This window comes from Eptesicus fuscus, chromosome 9 (genome assembly GCF_027574615.1).
Source record: "Eptesicus fuscus isolate TK198812 chromosome 9, DD_ASM_mEF_20220401, whole genome shotgun sequence".
Lineage (NCBI taxonomy): Eukaryota > Metazoa > Chordata > Mammalia > Chiroptera > Vespertilionidae > Eptesicus > Eptesicus fuscus.
Window position 1 is genome coordinate 12,383,838 of NC_072481.1, and position 17,577 is coordinate 12,401,414.

General features: G+C 54.6%; 1 protein-coding gene across 1 annotated transcript in view; it reads right to left on the reverse strand.

The window, feature by feature from the left end:
• Positions 1 to 13,020, reverse strand: part of ECE1 (endothelin converting enzyme 1) — a 96,188-nt gene extending 83,168 nt beyond the window's left edge. Inside the window, exon 1 of the mRNA XM_028155396.2 lies at positions 12,787 to 13,020. Coding sequence (XP_028011197.1) covers positions 12,787 to 12,789 — 3 coding nt within the window. The 5' untranslated portion in view covers positions 12,790 to 13,020. The remainder of the gene's footprint in view (positions 1 to 12,786) is intronic.
• Between the last annotated feature and the right edge of the window lie 4,557 nt (positions 13,021 to 17,577).

Consider the following 17,577-nt stretch of genomic DNA (forward strand, 5'->3'; position numbering starts at 1 on the left):
TCAGCCTCACCTTGGCACACTCCTGCCCTTGCTTCCTACCCCACCCCAGCACTGAGCCCTTCTCACCCTGACACAGCTACACCAAACATGCTATAAAGTCACCCACCTCAGGCCTTTGCACATGCTACTCCCTTGGCCTAGAATCTTTCCCAGTCTATCTTTTTACTTGATTAACACTTAACCCATCCTTGGTACAAATCCCTAGAGACCCCAATCCCTTCCAATTTCACCCTTGCCAGGTGCTGGGAAATCCACCTAGTAGTAAAATCTAGTGCCAGGCAGTTACTGTGTGGTAGGCATGGGTCCCAGCACTTTACAAGAATTATATTGCTTTGCCCTGGCTGGTTTGGCTCAGTGGATAGAGCGTCGGCCTGCGGACTGAAAGGTCCCAGGTTCGGTTCCGGTCAAGGGCATGTACCTTGGTTGCGGGCACATCCCCAGTAGGAGGTGTGCAAGAGGCAGCTGATCAATGTTTCTCTCTCACTGATGTTTCTAGCTCTCTATCCCTCTCCCTTCCTCTCTGTAAAAAAATCAATAAAATATATTTTAAAAAAAAGAATTATATTGCTTGTTCAAACCACTCCATGAGTTTGGGATTACTAGTATTCCCATTTTACTTATGTAGAAGCAGATAATTAAGGAATTTGCCTGAAGTTGCTTAAATAAATGGCAGAGCTGGAATTCAAACCCAGGTAGGCTGGCGGGGGGGGGGGGGGGGGGGGGGCTCACGCTCTTGACCTATGTCAGTGCCCGGAGACAAGACAGGGCAGGGAACTTAGCCCCAGGTGACCTGTGCTCTGACAGAAGGCAGTCTGGGGGTGAGGGTGGTGAAGAGGGCAGTGGGAACGCAGGATGGGTGGGCAGGAGGATGGTCAAGAAGGTTTCTGAGAACAGCTATGGGACGAGGAATAGGTCTCACGGGTTTGGGACACATGTCACTGTTGTTAGCGACTCCACCTCTCAGAGTGGAGAACTGAATGTGCACACTCATGCCGGGATCAGATCTTCTCTCATCTAGTGTTTGCGACCATCCTGAGAGGGGGTTGTTATCCCCACTTTACAGATGGACAACCCAAACCCCAGAGAGGAAATTTGACCTGCTCAAAGGGCCTTTACAACAAATAAGTGGTGGGTCCAGCGTTCAAGTTCAAGTTGCTCCCAGAGCCCCTGCTCTTAACCCCTAGGCCACACGGCACACACAGGAATCAGTGAGTGTGCGGTGAGGATCTGCTGCAGAAGGTGGGGGGCCACCTTTCCATACTGGGCTGCATTTAGTGCCTGGCTGCCCCCCGCAACCTACCCAAGCCTTGCATGCTGTGTGCATTCTCTCTCTCCTCTCTCTCTCTCTCCCTCTCTCTCTCTCTCTCTCTCTCACACACACACTCACTCTCTCTCTCTCTCACACACACACACACACACACACGTGTAAACAGCAGTAAAGGGGCTGAGAGAATTTCCTCACCTCCCTGCCTAACTGCATTCACCAGAACTGGAAAACCACTTAAGTGAAGGCTAGCGTGCAGGTGTTCTTTCCAGCTCTTCGAAGGCTCAGAAGGACAGACCACAATAGTAATAACGTGAATAGGAGCTCCCGTTTACTGAGAACCTGTTATGTGCGCCGTCCTCTAAGCTTTAGAGCTTCACACCAAGCACTCCAGCCACTCTTCACAACCACACCCATCCACGCAGGAGAGGCCCGAGGCTCAGAGGTGGGCACTGCCCCAAGGTCGCCCCTCTGGGACGAAGTGCAGAGCTGGACTAGGACGCAGGTCTGCCCGACTCCAAGACCCACATTTTCACCAGAAGGAGCACTAGCTGAGGAGCCCCAGAGATCAGGGTCTCAGTCGTGCTGCGAAACACCTGTGCAGCCCGAGGCACGTCTCTTTCTCCTTCTGAGCCGTGGGGTCCCTGCAGGAGGTTGGTCTCGATGGTGTGATGATGTCTAAGTCCCACCCCCACCAGACCTCTGTGGCTCTGTGAACTCCCCTGAACTCCCCTTCTCTCCGCCCACCACCCCGGAAGCCCAGCAGGAGGCTCAGTAACCACCCACTTGACACTCAGGGGCACGGAAAGATGAAGTGTCGCCTTCTCATGGCTGCCTCCTGCCTCGGTTCAGCCCGGGACACCCAGAAACCACAGAACCACAGGATTCCCTGAAGCCAAGTGGTGGGAGCAGCAGCCCGGGGGGGGGGGGGGGCAGAGGAGCTGGGCATCCCCCGTGGCCATCACTTCCTCCACCCTCACCTCTGAGCTGTGAGGAAGCAGGGGGGCAGGCGTTGGCTCTGTGCCCTCCCGCCTCAGTTCTCCGGGTCGTAGGGCCTGGTGGTGGGAATGTGGTCACCCTGGGAGAGCCCTGAGCTCACCCTGGAAGTCTGAGTTCAAGCGGAAGTGTTAAGACAGATGTGACCCACTTAACAAAAGGAAGATAAATAATCCAATCAAAAAATGGGCAGAGGATCTAAATAGACACTTTTCGAAAGAGGACATTCAGAAAGCCAAGAGACACATGAAAACATGCTCAAAGTCACTAATCATCCGAGAGATGCAAATCAAACAACAATGCAGTACCATCTCACATCTGTCAGAATGGCTATCATCAACAAATCAACAAATGACAAGTGCTGGAGGGGATGCGGAGAAAAAGGAACCCTCGTGCACTGCTGGTGGGAATGCAGACTGGTGCAGCCACTGTGGAGAACAGTATGGAGTTTCCTCAAAAAACTAAAAATGGAACTCCCATTTGGCCCAGTAATACCACTTCTAGGAATATATCCTAAGAAAACAGAAACACCAGTCAGAAAGGATATATGCACCCCTATGTTCATAGCAGCACAATTTACAACAGCTAAGATTTGGAAACAGCCTAAATGCCCCTCAGCAGATGAGTGGATCAGAAAACTGTGGTACATCTACACAATGGAATACTACGCTGCTATAAAAAAAGAAGGAATTCTTACCATTTGCAGCAGCATGGATGAACCTGGAGAGCATTATGCTAAGTGAAATAAGCCAGACAGTGAAAGAAGAATACCACGTGATCTCACTCATTTATGGATAATAAAGAACATTATAATCTGATGAACAAAAAGATAGATACAGAGGCAGAGAAGCATCGAACAGACTGTCAAATTACAGTGGGAAGGCTGGGGGCGGGGGCGGTAGGTAAGAGATCAACTGAAGGACTTGTATGCATTCATATAAGCATAACCAATGGATGCAAGACACTGGAGGGAGTGGGGTGAGGGCATGTGCCGGGGGGTTGGGGAGGTCCGGGGAAGGTCAATGGGGGAAAAAAAGGAGACATATGTACTACTATTTGAAATACTTTAAACAAACAGACAAACAGACAAACAGACAGACGTGACCGGCTCCAAGGGCAATCTGTGCCCACCGTACTATGTGGCCAGAATGTCTTGCAGCGTCTGTGGTGCCCTGTCCCCGTCTCTCCCATCCTCTGAATTAGCTGCTAAAATCCTAGATCCTTGAGTAACATAAGCCTCTTTGCTCTCAGGACAGGTGAATGTACTGAGCTCACTCTCACCCGACACCAGCCTCCCTGCCTCACTCCTGCCCCGTACAGTCCATCCTCCACACAGCAGCCGGGGCCTTTTAAAAACAAACCAAGTCAAATCCCCCTGCAGTGCCTTCCATCACTCCTAGGGTGAAATGCCAACATCACCATGCCTGGCAGGGCCCTGAATGACCTGGCCCCTCCCTGCCCACCTCTTCCTACACCTTTCTCCCTTGCTCCCTCTGCCCAGCCACATCGGCCTTCGTGCCACCCACAACATGCCAAACCCCTCGTCCTGTCTCAGGCCCTTTGCACGCGCTGTTCCTCTGCTCAGAACTCTCCTCTGCCACATCTCTGCCCGACGGCCGTCTCCTCAGCCTTCCGGTCTCAGCTCAGGTGTCACTGCCTTCCCTGTCCACCCATGTAGGGTGGCCCCTCCCCAGCTCACAGCCACTCTCACTGCATCACTCTTTTCTTTTCTTTTTTAAAAAATATATTTTTATTGATTTCAGAGAGGAAGGGAGAGGGAGAGAGAGATAGGAACAGCAACGATGAGAGAGAATCATTGATTGGCTGCCTCCTGCACGCCCCCAACTGGGGATCGAGCCTGCAACCTGGGCACATGCCCTGACCAGGAATCAAACCAGTGACCTCTTGGTTCAAAGGTTGATGCTCAACCACTGAGCCATGCTGGCCGGGCTCACTCTTTTATTTTCTTCCCTTTCTGTGAAGCGATCTTGCGGTCGGTGGGTGGTGGGTGGGTGGGTTTGCCGGTGTAGTCTGTGGCCTCCTCCCCTAGCATGCATCTCCTCAGGAGCAAGGATCTGCGGCCCCATCCACTTCGGCGCCCACAGTGCGGCTGGTCCTCACTTCATCCTTACAACCCTGCAATGAGGATGCGGGAGCCCAGAGAGGTGGAGCGACTTGCCCAGGGTCACAGAGCCAGGAACTGGCAGAATTCACACCCAGGTCCACCTGGTGTCAGGGCCAGCTCTGCGAAGCCTTCTCCATGGATGGGGTCCCCACAGCCAGGGGCCCACGCTGGGGGCTCCCACCAGGGAGGACTTACTCACACTGAGGCTCTTAGGGAGGGTTCCAAAAGAGAAGAGCCTCCCGCTTACTCACGTGGTCCTCCCTGGGAGATATGGGACAGCTGGGGCTCACCACCGGGGCAGGTGCCACCCTGGAGGTGGGGAAGCACAGAGCAAATGGCTCCCAAATGAGGGGCGACCACCAGAAACGAGGAAGCCGTCAACCTGCCCACGGTTCCGCAGAAGGGGAGACTGAGGACCAGGGAGGGGAAGGACTTGCCGATCATCACACAACCAACATGGCCTCAGGGCCTGGGAGCTCCAGGGCCAGAACCTCCTCCCAGCCTTGACGAATGCCAGGAGAGACCCAAAGCCCAGGGTCCAGGCAGAGGGCCCGCCCAGAGCTGCCAGGCCCCGAGGGCAGGGGCAGGGCCCACCAGAGAGGATCTGAAGCCTTAAGACAAAGAAAACACTCCAATTCTTTCCTTCCTTTAAAAACACTCATCAAGGGCTTCCTGTAGCCTTGGGTAGGCGGGTGGGCAAAGAGGTGAACAATATACTCTGTAAATGGAGCCCCCTCCCACCAAGAGGCAGTTTCTATGAAAGTTAAACACACTTGACCCTCTGACCCAGCAGCTCCACAAAGAGACACGCAAGTGACACTGCAGTCCAGGCGGGAATCCGCCCAGATGTCATCCATGGACCTGGACACACGGCCCTACCCAGCGGGAGGCCAGGCAGCCTGAGAAAGGAGCAGACGCTGGTCCGGGCAGCAGCATGGACGAACTGAAAAATACTCAGTGTTGACTGAAGCTAAAGAAAACCAGGCCACGCCCAGCTGGTGTGGCTCAGTGGTTGAGCGCCGACCTATGAACCAGGAGGTCAGGTTCGATGCCGGTCAGGGCACATGCCTGGGTTGCTGGCTCGATCCCCAGTAGGGAGCGTGCAGGAGGCAGCCGATCAATGATTCTCTCTCATCATTGATGTTTCTATCTCTCTCTACCTCTCCCTTTCTCTCTGAAATCAATTAAAAAAAATTTTTTTTTAAAAAGGAAAACCAGCCCTCACTGGTTCTCGGCCTGCGGACTCAAGGGTCCCAGGTTCGATTCCGGTCAAGGGCATGTACCTTGGTTGCGGGCACATCCCCAGTGGGGAGAGTGCAGGAGGCAGCTGATCCATGTTTCTCTCTCATCTTTGTTTCTGACTCTCTATCCCTCTCCCTTCCTCTCTGTAAAAAAAAAAATCAATAAAATATATATATATATTTTTAAAAAAGGAAAACCAGACCAAGAGTATATGAATTCATTCAGATCAAGTTCAGGCAAAACCAGGGTGAAGAAAGCAGGCCAGTGGCCGCCTGGAAGGGGGATTAATGGACGGGAGCACGTGGAAACTGAGGAGGCAAGAACGTTCTCTTTTTTGATCGAGGTGGCGGCTACACAGGCGTGTACATTTGTAAAAACCGAGCTGCACGAGATAGGTGCGCCTTACCTAAGTAAACTGCACCACCATTTTTTTAAACGCACAGTCTTGCTCCCAAGAGGCACAGAGTAGCACCCGGACTGGCATGCGGTTCTCGCTGTCACGCTAGGGAGAGAGGCTGAGACCCACCGAGCCCCTGTGCGTGCGGGACGGAGCTCGTCCTTCTGAAACAGCACCCCGTGGGACTGTCCCGCCGCAGTACACACAGGCTCCCACAGCTCCAGGTCAGCGATGAGAAAAACCAAGCGCGGAGAGGGGGGAATACCCGTGTCCAAGGAGACACAGCAAAACGTGATGAGCTGGGTTTGAACCCGGGCCCACTGGTCTCGAAGGCCCACTTCTGCTGTAGGGACAGCCCCCCACTCCCTGCCCAACCCCCCGGCCCCTTCCACCCCTCCAGGTTGCCAGTCCCTGCCCCACGGCCCCTCCTCTGCCTCCTGGAGGAAACAGCGCTGTCCTAGACGGGGCGCTTCTGTGAAAGCTCCTTAGGAAATGCCTCGGTCCCCTCCTTTCCGCCTCCTCACCCTCCCTCAGCCCTGTCACTGCCACATCTCTGAGGTCTTTTCTGTCCTGGACCTCTGCCCAGTGAGAAGGAAGCCCCGAGGCTGGGCAGCTGTGTGTGTGTGTGTGTGTGTGTGGGGGGGAGGTGAAGGGGGTGAGGGCATGTGTTGACCAAGGGGCTTTCTCAAACCCCCCGGCTCCCCCAGCCCAGCCTGTGACCCCGAGCACCAGAACTTGAGGTTACAGTCCCCACCCTTGGCTCCAGCTCCCCAATGACGCAACCCAGTGTCCAGATTCAGGGAATCATAAAATGTTTATTTGGAATAACCACCGCCGCCGTTTATTCAGTTCTTATCCTGCGCCAAGAACGGTCCAGAGTTATCTCATTAATCCCCACCCACGACCCTCCACAAGAGACTGATTAGGCTCTCGTTTTACCGATGCAGGAACCAAAGCTCAGAGGGAGGTCAGCGACTTGCCCACCGTCCCACAGTGAGGAAGTGGCAGAGCTGGGATTCAAACCCAGGTCTGGCCAACTTCCAGGCGGAGCTCCGAGCCAGAGAATTATGCTTTAGTCCTACGTGCCACTGCTGAAAAGGCCCCTTAAGTCAGTCTGTTCCAGGCGTGTCACTTGACAGAGGAGAAAGCAGAGGCCCAGGGAGGGAGGATGTCTTGCTCAAGGCCAAATGCAATGTTAACGGCAGGGCTTGGGCTGGAAACTCAACCTCCACCCTTGGCCTGGCTCTCAATGACCAGATCACCGCACCAGAGTAGGCCACGGGCACCTGGACGGGCAGCCCCGGGGGAGGCTCTGGTTCCAGGCAGAGGTAAATATTGACATGTGGGTGTTTACACTGTAACCCTACTCCTCTCCTGGCTGTCACCCCACGCCTGCCCTCCAGCCTTCCTCTCCAAGGAGGCAAGGAGCCATGGGGAGGAGGAGGGGGGCGAGGAGGGTTCTGGACCAGGGGCGGCTCCTCATGCTCATGGGGGCATCTCCAGTCAAGGGGCTGGGGAGCTGGGGGTCTGGCTGGGAGTTACAGGCTTGGGGTTAAGGCCCAAGACCAGTTGGTGGTGAATGGGGAGAAAAGGGCTTTACTGTAAAGGAGAAAGACAAAAGAGTGTTTCGGCCTGGCCAACCTGCAGCCCCAATCAGCAACCAAGGCCTTGGGCTGCTGCCTAATTGGTCCATCCCTGTCCCCAGGGGCCTTTCCCAGGAAGGCAGAGTTCTGGGAGGTTGAGTGGCAGCTCGGGACTGAAGCCAGAATCTGAAGGAAGCAGGGGGCCACTGCCTAGCTGCAGTCCCTCATTCCCTAAGTCCGTGGTCGGCAAGCTGCGGCTCTTTGGCCCCTTGAGTGTGGCTCTTCCACAAAATACCACGGCCTGGGCGAGTCTATGTTGAAGAAGTGGCGTTAGAAGAAGTTGAAGTTTAAAAAATTTGGCTCTCAAAAGAAATTTCAATCGTTGTACTGCTGATATTTGGCTCTGTTGACTAATGAGTTTACCGACCACTGCTCTAACTGAAGCTCGAATGCCATCTCTTCCGGGAAGCCTTCCCTGATACACACCCACGGCCAGGGTGACTTTGGGTCTGCAGCCCCAGGTTGATGCTTATCATTTTCTACCTTGTTCAGAGGCATTTAGGAACGTGGCTTTTTCTCCCCTAGTAGACTCAAGTTCCATGAGGCCAGGAGCCCTGCTGGTTATTTTATGAAAGGGGGCGGGGAAGGTCAGTGTCCACAGGGAAAGGGACTTGTGGGATCTCTGGGGACACAGCCTCCTTCTCTCTTTCCTGCCCACTTTGGGCAGCACGATGGGGGTGCGGTGTGGGGTGAAGAGGGCAGGGACTGGGGAGGACAGACCACCATGTCTCTCCCAGGGCCACCCCAGCAGTCTCCTAACTGGTTTCCCAGCCAGCAGCATGCCCCTCCCTCTCCTCCAATTCTCCACAAAGCAGTCTGGGTGACCATCTCAAAATGCAGACCTGCCATGTCACTGCCTTCACTCTGAACTCCTGAGTGGCTCTCCACTGCCCTTGGATGGAGCCCCAAATCTTTAAGACCCTCCCTGTATACACCTGCCCCTGGCCACCTCCCAAGCATTGTCTTCAGAGCCTCCAGATGAATTAATTCTCGAATGTTTCGGCCCATCTTGCACATAGCTGCTCCTGCCTGGAATGTTCTGCCAGGTCCCATTCATTCTTTAGGCCACCGCTTTAATGTCATGTCCTCAGGAAGCCTCTTCTGATCCCCGGGCCTGATTCGCCTATCTGCTCCACAGCACCCTGCCCGTCTCCTTGGTAACAGTAATTGCGCTCGCAATTTCCTGCTCCATATCTGCTTGTCCGCCAGACTGTGGAAGAGAGACCTGTCGGTCGCATTCACACTGACCACAGCCCCAAAGCCTTATGTTGTGCCTTGTTTGGTGAATGAATGAGTGAATGAATGAATGAATGAATGAATGAAGCAGTTTGACTATAGCAGGAGTGCTTACCTAGTTAACTGAAAAGAAAAAAATTGAGAGGAAACACAAAAAGTCAAAAACAGCTGAAACCGGTTTGGCTCAGTGGATAGAGCGTCGGCCTGCGGACTGAAGGGTCCCGGGTTCGATTCCGGTCAGGGGCATGTGCATTGGTTGCGGGCACATCCCCAGTGGGGGGTGTGCAGGAGGCAGCTGATCGATGTTTCTCTCTCATCGATGTTTCTGACTCTCTATCCCTCTCCCTTCCTCTCTGTAAAAAATCAATAAAATATATAAAAAAAAAAAAAAAAGTCAAAAACAGCTGCTGATGGTTCCTCCCTCACCACAGACATCCAAGTGTGGACGTTAGCCAAGCTGGTTATCTTGGCTAATGCCTGAAACTCTCTGCCAAACCCACCCTGCAGCCTTCTTACCCTCCTCTGACAGGGCCTGGTCTCTCCGATTCTTTCTGGAAAACAATGTATTTATCTTTAACAAAAGCTGACAATATGCCTGCTTGCCAAAAAAAATCATAGCAATGCAAGGAAAACGTGACTAACCCCATTAACAGCACAGACCTGCCTGCCCGGGGAAAGGTACTCCTGTGCTCCGGGACCCCCAGACTGCCATGTGGCCTCGCATCTTTCAATAGTAACACTTTCCCTCAAGTTCTCAATGGTCTGCACTTCTACATGGTATGCTAGATTGTATCCTCATGATATCCCGAGAAGAGAGCTAATCTGCCCCACCTGGTAGGAGAGGAAGTAGGTGGTACATCCAGCATTCAAACCTAAGCGCTGGACCCTGCCCCCAACCGAGCCACTTACAGCAAAGATGATTCCCACCCCCCAGCGTGGCTTTAAGCTCAGTCCCTAGCTTGGAATGTGAAGGCACATTCTCAAGGTGCCACAATAGCAGACTGGGGGACACTGGGTGGGCCTCTTTCCCTGAAACCCGTCTGCCTGGTAACCCTCCAAACATCCAGGAGGTCTGTGGCCGCTCGGACACTATCTTGCTGTGTGACCCTGGGCAGTCTCCTTCACCTCTCTGTGCCTGCTGCTGGGTGGCATGAGGACAACTGGAGACAGAAGGTATAAAAAGCTTGTTGGGAACCCTCACCCCAAGCCTGCACTGGAGGCGGGGAGGGGGGAGTGAGGGGGAGGGGGAGGTTCCACTTGAGGCCTTTAAGAACAGTGCTGACGACCTGCCAAGGGGTTAGAGACCTGGGTGGGGAGCTGGGGACCATCAGGGAGATTCAGCCGCGACAACAGGAAACAGAACAACATGTTAGGAACCCGGGGGCCAGGGGAAACTTGGCCATGCTGGAGGGGAGGGAATGCTGGATTTGTTTAAAACCCATGGAACAGGAGGTCCACGGAATAAACACTTCAGCAGCCCGCGATCACCCCCGCCTCAGGAATGAGCACAGGGACCAGTGTTTAAGGGAAACCACAGTAAGGGGGGGAGGCCTGACGTCAGCCTCCACCCCACCCACACACGGGTCAACAACCCACAGGGCAGCGCCAGCTCCTCAGCCAGCCTAAGCCTTTGACTCTCTGGCCCCAGCAATGTCCCTGGCCCGCTCTCCCTCCTCTTCCCCGGCTCTCTCATGCCCAGGTGCCAGGCAAAGCCCCACTCTGGCCTTCCCACAGGAAGCACTGCCTGTGCTCTGGTCCTCTGCTCACACGGGTCTGCCTACCTCGATCTTCTTTCCAATTCAGATGCCACCTGCTCAGGGAAGCTTTCTCGCATCTGTCCAGCCAGGAGGCATCCCTGGCCTGGCACGGTATCTCTCCTCTCCCAGAGAGATGCCACTTAGTCTGACGGTCCATGCAGATATTTATGGACTGGCAGAGGCTTCCTCAACGTGGTGTTTATGACAGGTTTTTCCTCCCTCGCCCGGGGCTTGGCATATCGTATGCTGCAAGTATTCCATAAGCCTTTGCTGAATGATGGACAAGTGAATATACGCTGGTAAACATCACTGTCTGCTGCTTCTCTCTACAACACGGATAAACTTTAATCTTTCTTCCAGATTAACATATGTCAGGCAGAACTTCTCAACGGGAGCTCCAGGCGGTACAAGGAAGGGAAACGAGGCTGTGCTAGAGCATCGCCCTCTCACTGGGTCATCTCACCGAATCCCCACACCATCCCGGTGAGATAAGACTTATCTCATTTCGCAGATAAGGAAACTGATCCTCAGAGGTGAGGATGCAACTTGAAGTCTCGGTGGGGAAGTGGAGGAGCTGGAATTTGAGCCTGAATTTGTTTGATGCCAAAGCCTGGGGTCTTACGACCATCCTGGGGGCGGCGGGTAGGGGGGGGGAGCCTCAGGTTGTAAGGCTCTGGAAAATGTCACCAAGGCCAGGTGACCTCTCTTTGGGGGTTTTAAGGAGAAAGACATTTTCTTGCTGAGCAAATAGGTTAGGATGGACTTGGAGGCAGAGTGGGTAATATGACCTCAAAGTCTCACCTCCCTTTTATTGCTCCAAATTCTGAGACCTTAAATCAAGTGCCGGTCCGCAGGGAGTGAGCTCTCTGCCAGCCAAACTGTCCAAGCAGAGCATCCCAGGGAGAGGTTCTAGACCAAGGAGGTCGCTTAAATCCAAAATGATCTACAAGCACCTCTGGGTGTGGAGCCAAGCGTAACTTCATTATTACGGACTCTGAGGCAAGTCGTGGTGGAGGGGGAGGTAGGTATTAGTGAGGCGAGGAGAGAGGAAAGGGGTGTGTAAGGGGACCCCAGCTCTGGGCAGGGCAGGGTAGGAGTTGGCCCTGAGGAGTCACTGGGGGATTCTTCATGTCTACAGGGGGTCCCATCCTGCCCCCACCTGGGCCCCCTCAGGCTGAGCAGCATTGTCACAGAGAAGCGGTTACTGGCACATGCCCGCCTCCGGCCCTGCATGGTGACATGGGCCGCTCCACAGGGCACAGAGCAGGACTAGGAGGGAATGAGCGGGGCCTGTCCAGGGGGAAGGAAACCAGAGGGAAGTGGGTGGCCTTGGCCCCCATGATGGAGAGCCAGACCTCAGGCCCTAGAGAGGTGATTTAAAGGTTTTGGCTTTCCTTCCAGAGACAAGCTCCGGCCCTAAAACAGCCCCCACAAGCCCAGCCCAGACCAAACGGGTGTCTACCCTGGGGCTTCAGAACGCCCCCCACCCTGACATCTCCCTCCCCTGCTCCCTTCTCCTTGATGCCACTGCTCAACTCCTCCTCCGCGGACCCATGACTGGAGATGCTGGGGAGACCGGACTGCTGGGCACAGGGTCCCCAGGTGTCCCCGGGTCTCTGGCAGCAACCAGCCGGTCCGCCCAGCCTCCACCTCCACGCCTTGGGCCACAGCAGCACCGCATCCCCGTATTCCGACCGAGCCCTCCGAACGCGCTAGTTCGGCCACCCACGATGCCCCCAGCCGAGCCTGGGTCCCAGGCCCACCCGGCGTCCCGGGACACTCAGATCCGACTGGATCCAGCCGCTTCGGAGTGGTCCCCGAACCCCGCTCGGACCCAGCCTGGATAACCGGGTCTCCAAGCCCAGCCGGGTCCAGGGGCTTCCTTCCGGACACCCCAGACCAGAACCGCAACCGAACCGACTCGGCCAACTCTAGTCCTCCGCACTCGGCCGGGTCCAGCCGCCCAGTCCAGCCGCCCAGAACCAAGTTCGGCGTGGCAGCCCCGACGGAGCCGAGCGCGGCGCCGCCCGGTGAGCCGAGCCTGCCCGCGCGCCCCGGACTCCCCGCCTTCCCAGCGCCCAGCCCCCGGGAACCGGGCGTCACGGCCCGCACCGTCGCGCACTCACCATAGCGCGCGCTGCGCTCCGCGGGCTCCGGCTCCCGCTCCCGCTCCCGGCCGCGCTCTGCTTCTCCGACTGCGCGCGGCTGGCTGCCCGGCGACTCTCGGCTCCCCGCGGGCGAGCGGGGCTCTGGCGCCGAGTCCCGGGGGCGGGGGGCGGGCCCGGCGAGGGGCCAATAGCGGGGCGCGGGGCCCGGCCGCGAAGCCAATCACGTCTGGAGGCGGCCTTCGCCCCGCCCCCTTCCCGCCACCCGCTCCTTAACCCTGGGCACGCCGGGGCTGCAGTCCGAGCGGGGAGCGGACCCCAGCGCGGGCGGGGTCTGCGGCTTCCGGGTGCCGGTCCAGACCTCTGGGAGACAGGCTACGGGGAAAGGCGGGTCCCGGGAGCAGCCCGGCTGTGCCCGGTGCGCGGCGCCGGGAGCCTCGGCGACCTTTGTCTCCTGCCTGGCGCCAGCACCGGAGTGTGACCAGGGCGCTGCAGCTGCGTGTGTTTGTGGGGAGAAAGAGAGAGAGAGAGAGAGCGAGAGCGAGAGCGAGCGAGAGAGCGAGAGAGAGAGAGAGAGAGAGAGAGAGAGAGAGAGAGAGAGAGAGATCGCAAAAGCAGGGGAGGGATGGATCCCGTGTGCCTGAGTGTTTATGTGTGACGGAAAGACCGACTGACTATATATGGGGTTTGTTTCTGAGTGCTTCTGTGTGTGTGCGCGTGTGCGTGTGCGTGTGCGTGTGCGTGTGCGTGTGCGTGTGTGTGTGTGTGTGTGAGTGAGAGAGAGAGAGAGAGAGAGAGAGGAGAGAGAGAGAGAGAAGAAGGGTGGGAGGGAAGAAGAGAGAAGGGCCCACGGCTCTCAGTGCCTGTGTTTGCATGTCCAGGGGAGAAACTCTCTCTACAGGTATGTCTGTAAGTACATTGAGCGAAGGAGGAAGGCGCAGAAAAGAATGTGTGTGGATGTAGTATTTGTATGATGTGTGACCTGTACATTTGGGGCCCTCTGTACATACATGTTGTGTGGTAGGAAGACCAAGTCCCTGTGGCTGTGTGGTGCCCTGTGTGCATGCGCAGGTGTGCACACATGAGGGGCGGCTGTGATTCGGTTCACTGTGCATGCAGCCCGGTGTGCAAGGAAGAGAGACACAGACGTCGTGTGTGATGAAGGTATGTGTGTTTTCTTTGTGTGACTCTGCAGTCATCTGTATTTGTGTTACGTTAAGAAAGAGAAACTAGCCTGGCCGGTGTGGCTCCGTTGGTTGCGGGTCACCCCATGCACCAGGAGGTTGCCGGTTGATTCCCAGTCAGGGCACATGTCTGGGTTGTGTGCAGGAGGCAACTGATCGGTGATGTTTCTCTCTCATTGATGTTTTTATCTCTCTCCCTCTCCCTTCCTCTCTCTCTAAAAATCAATAAAAACGTATTTAAAAAAGAAAGAAAGAGAAACTAATATGTAATAAATGACTGTTCAGGAGAGACAGAGACATCTTGGGAGAGGTGGGGTTTGGGCCTTGAAGGATGTATAGGAGTTCATGAGGCCAGAGGGAAAGGATTGGAATCTTGCCTACCAGCCATGGGGGAGGGGAAGTGTAAGAGGGAGTGGAATTGGCTGGGGACAGAGATGGATTCTAGGACAAAGGGCACCCACTGCCAGGAGGGGGCGGGGGTAGGAGCAGCTGGCCCAACCCCTTCTCAGAGCTGACTTAGGGTGACTGGGCATGCAGAAGAGAGGTCTAGGCCCGCTGTGCCAGGTGCCAAAAGGGACCACGTGCTCCTGGGCAGTGTGTGTGGCAACCTGGAGAGCAAGGAGGGGTTCTGTGGACATTACTCTTCCCCCTTCCATTCAGCAGCGCTCTGAATTCTTCAGTGTGGAGGCCAAGACACAGGGAGGAGGGTCACCCATCGAAATCCACAAAGCGTGTTGCATGCAAAACCGGAAGCGTGGTGGAGAATGGAGGGTCGGGCATGCCTGAAGGTGACAGATCATCTCTGGCTGAGACACTCCAGCTGCCCAGACCAGGGCTGGTTTCAGATTCCTGACCATTCCCTCAAGGATCTTCCTGAAAACCTCAGCTTGACACCTGGGGGGACATTCTGAGATCCAGGAAAACACGAAGATGGAGCCCAGTCATCCTGCTCTCCATTTGCTAACAATGTGGTGGAGGATCCCCATCTCCAATCTGAGCCTCAGTTTTCTCCTCTGTAAAATGGGATTTGTAATGCCTGCCCAGCTCCCTGTACTGACGTGAAGATGTGAGTTACTAGACATGTGGGCCCTTGGTAAGCTTCAAAGTACTGGAAAACATTAAGCATCCAGCCGTTTATATAAAGTTCAAAAATAAGCAAAACTAAGTTATGCTATCGGAAGTCAGGCTAGTGCTGCCTTTGTGGAGGGAATGACTCAAAGGGGGGCACCAGGGGGCTTCGGGGTCCTAGCAAGCTTGTTTTGGGAGGGAGGGGCTGGGCATAGGGGTGTGCTTAGTCTGTGAAGTCTCCTTAGAGCCTGGGTGTGTTTTTCTCTAACATGTTATAGTCCAACCTGTTCCCCAAAGAAAAGCCACACGTCCTACCCACATTTTACTCACTCACACAGGGGCCATTCTGGAACGCTCCATCAGCAAGGCGGGAACTGGGCTGAGTACTGGGGGTACAGCAGTGAGCAAGATGTGATCCAGGCCCCGCTGGTGTGGCTCAGAGGTTGAGTGTCGACCCATGAACCAAGAGAGCACTGGTTCAGTTCCTGGTCAGGGCACATGCCCAGGTTGTGGGATCGATCCCCGGTAGGGAGCGTGCAGCAGGCAGCAGATCTATCAATGATGTTTCTTTCTCATCCATGTTTCTATCTCTCTATTCCTCTCCCTTCCTCTCTCTCGAAAAATCAATAAAAACATATATTTTTTAAAAAGATGTGATCCTGGCTCTATGAAGAAAACAGGAGAGAGGTGTGGCTTTCTCCCTTCTGGAAGAGACATGGGAGATTGAAAATGGTGGCAGAGTAAGTGGATGCTGCATGGACATGCTCCCAGGAACAAACTGGAATCACAACTAAAATACAGAAAAACTTCCTGAATAATCAAGGAAGACTTGCAGGAGAGGACCCTGATACCAGAGGACGGAAAGTGGAGACCGCATACAGACTGGTAGAGGGGGCAGAGGTGCAAAAGGGCTGGCCGGGCGCCCACAGACAGCAGCTGAAGTCCCGAGAGATATCTCATCTTCGGGAGGGTGCCACTGAGAACTCTGGGATCTAATCCCCAAGCTGGGCCCCCCAGCAGAGAGCATCACAACTGAGAAGGGTACCCACATAACATCTGGCTGTGAAAAGCAGCAGGGTGCTGTCTGTCAGGAAGTGACGGCTGAAAACTCAAGCACCTCTTAAAGGGCCAATGCAGAAAATTCCCTGTGGAGCCACTCACCTTGTGCTCTGGCAGAGGGAGGGCGGAGTGGACTGGAGCTGTGTGAGGGGTTAGAGCTCAGAAGGTAGACACCCCCAGTTTCCTGGGCTGAGTCATTCCCTCATGCAGCAGAGGACATCTTTCCCACACAGACAACTGCCTTGCCTTGGAAGATAGTGGACCCAACCTATTGGAAAACACCTTGCCTTAAGGCCACTTAAGAGATTAAAAGTAACAATTAGCCTCCAGGCAAAAGCAACTATCCCACCATGTTGAAAAAAACTCTCACCACACCTGAGGACGGTTGCCTGGGGGCCATTCAAGTAGGAATCCTATCAGTCTGTAGGCAGAGGCAGTCTCTGGAGGCTTTGAGTATTTGCCTGGTCTAATTAGTCAGAAACAGGATTTGACACTGTTTTACACTAGAGATTGAGAGGCGTAGAGGATATACCTAATACATAATCACAAACCCAGACAGCCAAAATGAGGAGACAAAGAAACAACCCCCAAATGAAAGAAAGAATTCTCCAGAAGAAAAGGTAAATGAAGCAGAGGATTTAGCTGAAACAGAGTTCAGAGTAATGATGGTAAAGATGCTCAACCGCATGAAAAAAGATATAGTAATTGTGAAAAAAGAACAGTCAGATATAAAGAGTGACATAACACAAATAAAGAACACCTTGGAAGGAATACACAGCAGATTAGGGGAAGCTGTGGATCCAATCAGTGAATTAGAAGACAGAGTTGAAAAAAAACAATCAGAGAACCAAAATGAAAGAGACATGTTGTCAGTGGGGGGAGGAGCTTGCCCAAAGCCACTCCCTGGAGTTGGCACCAGCACTAGAACTGAGGCCTCCCGATGGTAGGCTGAGTCTTTTCCATCCCACCAGGCTGCCCCAGCAGAAGCCATCCCTGGCCTTAATGCTCTCCAGGGGAAAACAAGTGAGAAGGTTGGCTGCCAACTCTGACCCAACCCCTAACTCCTTCGGGATCCTCCTAGCTTGCCTCCTCCAAACAGCCTTCTGGGAACAATTCTATGTAGTAGGTCCTATGATTCTCACCCCACCCCCTACTGCAAGTGAGAAAAATGAATGTTCAGAGAGGGAAAGTGACTTCCCTAAGGAGCCACCGCTCATCTGAGGGGATTCACTCCTGGGCTGGCATCATGCCGCTTCCTGTTGGCATTGGTGGACTCTGCTCTCTGGCGAAGCATGGTGGTTGTGCGGCAAGAGAACATGTTTCCCTTGTCAGATTCCTAAAGACTGGGTGGTGAGGGGTGCTTCTTCCAAATGCTCAGGTCTCATGGGGGGTGAGGGTGGGGTGGGGGGGGGGTGGAGAGACCGGAAATTGCTTAGTTGGAGCACTGGGCTCAAACTGGCAGAAAATGCAACTTAAACTGGGAAATACAGGGGGGTAGAGC